Raw genomic sequence first — 5909 nt, 5'->3', positions numbered from 1 at the left:
ATATTCAGTAAGGACATCTCCTGGTTTCATCTTCATGTTTCCCTCTCACCAGATATCCAAACCGATATCATGACCAGCAGCTTTACAGCTGTGGCTCCAGCAAACATCAGCTGATACTAGAAATTAATATTAAATAAATTCTAACAACAGCTGATCAAGCTTAAACGTGCTGCTGTTGTTTAGCGCGACATCCGCTGGTTTCCTCTTTCTGGCGCAAAGTGGGCGATAAACAAACAAGAGAGAAAAGCCGATCAGCTGATCATTGATCAGTTTCATGATTGAAGTAGAAACAGGAGAGGGAGGGTGAATGAGAGAAGAAGAGGCAGCTGTGCAGCGTAAACACAGAATAACTCCAGCTTTGTGTCTTTTTCATTGTAGCTGAAGTCCGGGACAAACTGTTCCTTTTCACCTCAATACGAAACGCGTAATATTTTCTCTGAATACCAGACGATTCCGTTTTTTACAGGACGGTTGGCAACTCTAATAATTAACCTTATGAACAAAATAAAGTTCAACATCAGTAACATAGCACCCACCCAGCTGTATAGAAACTCCGTCATGCTAGCTAGCACGCAGTACGAAAAAGTCAGCATAACGAAAATAAACTCCACCTAAACTTGGTTCATATCTGACCCAGATGGACTGCAGGTTAACTTCTTACCTGAAGTTCAGTTCACCTGACACTCTCGGACCAGCGGCCGCTTCGGGTCTCTCCTCTTGCCTCCCTTTTCCTTCATCCACCTGCTGGCTTCCACCACTTGCTAATGTTATTGAATCTGTGGAAGCTCCGCGATAGCCACCACACGAAGTAACGAATAACGAGCCCATCTAAATCCCAGTAACGAGTAACGCGTTCCTGATTTTGGCATAATAACTAGTTACCGTGCTTGTTACCACAATAATAACGTAGTTACTGTAACGTGTTACTTAATAACGCGTTAGTCCCAACACTGCTGAATGCTTTCGGCAGATTTCCATGTGTACATCTGTAATGTCTGTTTCATACAAGGCTTGAATAATCCGGTCCCATTTTATCTTAAAGACCTCATAGTACCATACTATTCCAATACAGCACTTCATTCTCAGACTGCTGATGTACTTGTGGTTCCTAGCGTATTTAAAAGTAGAATGCAAGGCAGAGCCTACAGTGTTCATGCCCCTCTTCTGTGGAACAAGATCCCAGTTTGGAATCAGGAGACAGACAGCCTCTTCAAAATTTCATGCTATTTTTTCACATTTTGGATCATCTTTACTACTGCACTGTTAGAGAATAGAAGACAGAAAACGTTTGACATTGACTGACATGGTCAATTGTAACTCTATTCATGGGTTACCAGTATCGTTGTAACGATGACAGTCTTATTTTCCATTCCCATTGTGTCATTTGGGTAAAGGTCTGACTTTGTCAGAACCATCTTATCCACCTCATTCCAATACCCAATCTGTGAACAGACACAAGTAAGGTTATGCAAATATCTTGCACATACAAGCTAGAAAATGTGTTCTAATGATACATATTATGGCAACCTGATGTTTTAGTTACCTTAACAGGTCCATTGTTCCTAAGCTCCATGATTGTCACCGAATAGTTGATCCTTTTCCCGTACTGGTCAAACTGTATATTCCCTGTTAAACCATCTACATGCACCTGCATACACATTATTTGAATTATTAATGGCACAGCTTAAGAATGAAATTCAGTCAATTAAATTACAAAAATTAAAATGAAAATAGGCACTTTCTGGATCTCATGCACACCCACACCTCATGCACACCTGGTGGCTATAGTAGGATAAGTTAACAAAGGGCAACCCTACTTTTGGTCATCTCCACTGGTACCTTCACCACACACTACTTCCACTCAAACAAATGACTGATTGTGTTGCTAGAACAATTTTCAAATGATTATATTTTCAATTATATTTTCAAACATTAAATTTTAATAGCTTTTGACAAGTAACCAAATAAAAGACAGCAAGATTTTTCAACAACATCTCTGATCTAAACTCTTACACCTAGCTTTTATGATTTCTTCTTTGTGCATTCAAACTAAAGACATTCAAATCCTTTTTACCTGTTTGAGGGCACGCTCAATTTCCACCCCTTGCGCCCAGGGTACTGCTGGATTAGCTAGACAGTCCCCACTGTTGCCGCGACGACTTATATCTATTCTTTGCTTGTGCAGGAATCGGAATGCCTCAGTCATCACATGGACTGCATCATAGGTGAGGGCTGAAGTATACTGAAGGACAAAAATAATGGCAAAAAATATAGTTTGGGGACATTTTACTTCATTTAACAGTTGCAATAAAGGCAATGCTGCAAGGGACCAACTGGCCAGGTGTCCAACCAGGGAGCTGTCTGTTAAGGAATTCTAACCTATGTCAAAATGTCTGATGTTGACTGTGAATCTCAGAGAATTAACACGAAATTTCAGGTGATTGGATCAGTTTGAAAGGCAAAAGGCACCTGCAGGTGACGACGTATCGTCGACATTGTTGTGTTTGTTGGGGAGAAAACTTACAAGCATACAGTACAGCACTTCAGAGTCACACTGACAGCGATTGAAGATTTATGTAAATTTGACAAGCTGAACGCATTCTGTACTGTCAGGAGACACGGCACAAGATTGACTGATATTTAAAAAAAAGCATGCAAAATTGCAAACACAAAAAAAAAATATGCGAAACAGCGAGACCGCAAATGGTGAACCACGATATAGCAAGGGACCACTCATCAAGCATCAGCCAGATCTTTATAACATAGGTTAGAATTCAAGGGATGAAACTATGACAAGGTTTCATCCCTTGTCATAGTACAGACTACATATGGCATGAACTAACGAGCCTCCAAGCTGACATTTTTTATGTTGAATGTGGTGCAGTATTTTATTTGCCAGCTAAAAAGAAGGCAAAGAAGCTCTCAAACCCATTGATCATTTTCATATATGCCTCAGTCTAGCCTGAAATCTTCTAGAATTCCCTAGAAGTGCTACAGGTGTGACTTTTAATTTTAATGCACACCTAAGTCATGTACAACTCACTTTGATTAACTCAAGCTGTATGTATTATACTTGTTTATGTATTATACTAAAGATTACTTGATATTAGAATACATTTTTGCTGGCCTGATTCTTAGACCATCTCCCGGCAATCTTAATCCATTTCTTATAGCATATAACTTTTGCTGAAATAACTAAAACTCCACTAAATTAAACAAAAAAAAAGATTGTTGGATGTCCAAATCTTACTCTAATCCTTATATCAGCTCCAGGATACTCCTTTTCTTCCAAAGCCTCCCATCGCTGATCAAACTTTGCCACCACAGGATCATCAAAATCTACAATCTGAAAGCCAGACACATTTGCACCTCCATACTGGATTTTAGAGAGGTCACCATCCACAAAACCCTGGAACAAGATCAACAAAATATACAATTACTGAAATTTACAAAAAGTTTATTTAATACTAATATGCAAACACTATTTTCTTCTCTGCTAAGATCTCATGGAGCCTTGATCATGCAGAGCAAATGATGTGCCTCCAGCTATTTTTCAGAGATTTACTTAGAGCAAAGGTGTTAAACATAAGGCCAGAATCAGCAACATCTAAAAATACTGTTGAATGACACTGAGAATAGTCACAAAAGCAATCTAGTCCGCATGCCAATGGAATGAGTTATGACTAGTATACTCAGCAACTACTGCTCTATTATATAAATTGCAGTAGTGCAAGCAAAAGGTAGTCTTCTCACAGCATGTCTAAATGTGGCTGCCTGCTTTAGGATCCCAGTTACTAAGTGTAAACCTGTTATTAGATCCCAATCTAAACTGAGTTATGTAAACCGCCGTTATTGTTAAACAGTCATACATAAATGGCCTGCAGTACATACATAAATATACTTGGTCAGCCTCATTTAAAGACTGGAAAATGACTCACCAAGTTTGCGATGATATAGTGATATCCTTTCACGTGCCTGCCTATAGTGATCACCTGGTGAATAAGAGGAAGAGGTTATGTCAGCAATAAACAACAATTTTAAATGGTTAACAGGTTAGTTATCCTAACCCAGAAAGAAACACTAGATGCTTCAATTCACTGGAAAAAAAATCATAATTTTTGGAGATACATGGTATGTAATTTTATTTATATAACACTTTTCTACTCTTACTAACCAGTCATAGAACATCACATTTTCCCTGTGCTTTCAAGGAGCACTTTATTGTATTGTCACCTTTCTCCCTTACTATATGTCAATAGACCTCTCTGCATGGAATCATACTTGTTATTAATCTCTGGCTCTCTTCCACAGCATGTCTTTTGTCCTGTCTTCCTTCTCTCACCTAATCGGTCAGGACAGATGTCCACCCCTCCCTGAGTCTGCTTCTGCTGGAGGTTTCTTCCTGTTAAAAAGGAGTTTTTCTTTCCCACTGTTGCCAAAGTGCTTACTTGTAGAGGGTCATATGATTGGGTTCTTCTCTGTATGTATTATTGTAGGATCTAGCTTACAATCCAAAGAGTTTAATTTTGGTCTCTTTCTGACCAGACTGTACTCAGTATTTCACAGGCTTGCCTAAATGTTGTTCAGAACCTTTAAGCATGCTTCAACATGTTTTTTCTTCAGCAATGAATACTTGAATGGTGAGCGTGCATACTGGCCATGGTGGTTGAGTGCACTACTTATTGTTTTCTTTTAAATAGTACCTGCTGATTTCAAGTCTTTCTGTAGCTCTCTTCAACTGGTCCTGCCTCTTAGACAACTCTCCAAAAGTGCTCACTGGGACCTTTAGTTGTTTAGAAATTTTTCTGTAACCAATGCCATTAGCTGGTGATTTCAGCCGGTGTCACGACTTTCTATCTGTGTCATTTCTTATTATTACACATAATTTATGGACATATATGATCTGATTTCTTTGCATGTATGGATTAGAGTGTTACAGACATCTGGTCATGTCATGTCATGTCATGTCAATAGCACGTTTAGAAATATATCTATTTAAAAAATTGGTTTTGTCTTCATTACATTTTACATTACAATTTACCAGGTGAATATTTCCCCAAAATGCAAAAAGAAAATATTTTTAACATGAAATTCTTAGCCACAAACATGTATGTGTTTTAAACCTAACCTGAATTATAAGACAGCTCTGGCGCAGTCGGTCGGGAAGGTATTGAAGATGAAACAAATGCTCATATATAACAATTTTTTTTTTCAGTTATTATGCAAGTAAATGTGGATACTCCAGAATTTGTTTCTTTTCAGATTAAACTGCTGATAATTTTATTTTTCTGGTACAAAGTTGAATGAAAATAGAATTTTCGTAATTTTCGTAATCTCCGTGTTTTATTTTGTATTATTGTTGTGAGATATAACTATCAACAATTCAGAAATTGCCACAAGTTGCATTTTGCAATGAGAAGGGTTTTTTTTAATTAATGTGTGTTCAAATAATGGATTTTAAAGGAATACTTAATTTTTTTAATATTTTAATTACCCAATTAATTACCAATACTTAAACTTTCCTTAGTGTAGCTGCCAAATTACATTTCATGTTCAAGCATTGCTGCAGATTTAAAATTGGAGATGGTTCAGCAGATTTAAAAAAAAAAAATTTAAAAAAGAGAGGAAGGCACTCACATCACTTAGTGATGACAACAACATTATCATCCTTCCGGCAGACAAGGGTAGGTGCACAGTATTGCTAAACCAGAAAGACTATTATGAGAAGATTTTGTCACTACTCAGTGATGAAAATACTTATGAGCCCCTGAAACGAGACCCAGGGAGTGGCTGCAGGAAGAGGGTAATAGACTGTCTGAAGCAGTTAGAACAAGACAAGGCTATCGACCGGACCTCATACAACAGGCTATACCCAGGGAGTCTACACCATGTCTGTATGGTTTACCGAA

General features: G+C 38.0%; 1 protein-coding gene across 1 annotated transcript in view; it reads right to left on the bottom strand.

The window, feature by feature from the left end:
* The window catches only part of LOC102312799 (glutamate receptor 2), a 43234-nt gene that overhangs the window by 15181 nt on the left and 22144 nt on the right, over positions 1-5909 (bottom strand). Inside the window, exons 6-10 of the mRNA XM_014341156.2 lie at positions 3939-3992; positions 3251-3409; positions 2075-2242; positions 1544-1648; positions 1335-1442 (exon numbers count right to left, since the gene is read on the bottom strand). Coding sequence (XP_014196642.2) covers positions 1335-1442; positions 1544-1648; positions 2075-2242; positions 3251-3409; positions 3939-3992 — 594 coding nt within the window. The remainder of the gene's footprint in view (positions 1-1334; positions 1443-1543; positions 1649-2074; positions 2243-3250; positions 3410-3938; positions 3993-5909) is intronic.

Source organism: Haplochromis burtoni, unplaced genomic scaffold (genome assembly GCF_018398535.1).
Source record: "Haplochromis burtoni strain Fernald_Lab_line unplaced genomic scaffold, NCSU_Asbu1 Contig_457, whole genome shotgun sequence".
Classification (NCBI taxonomy): Eukaryota; Metazoa; Chordata; class Actinopteri; order Cichliformes; family Cichlidae; genus Haplochromis; species Haplochromis burtoni.
This window is presented reverse-complemented; position numbering and strand designations above follow the sequence as displayed.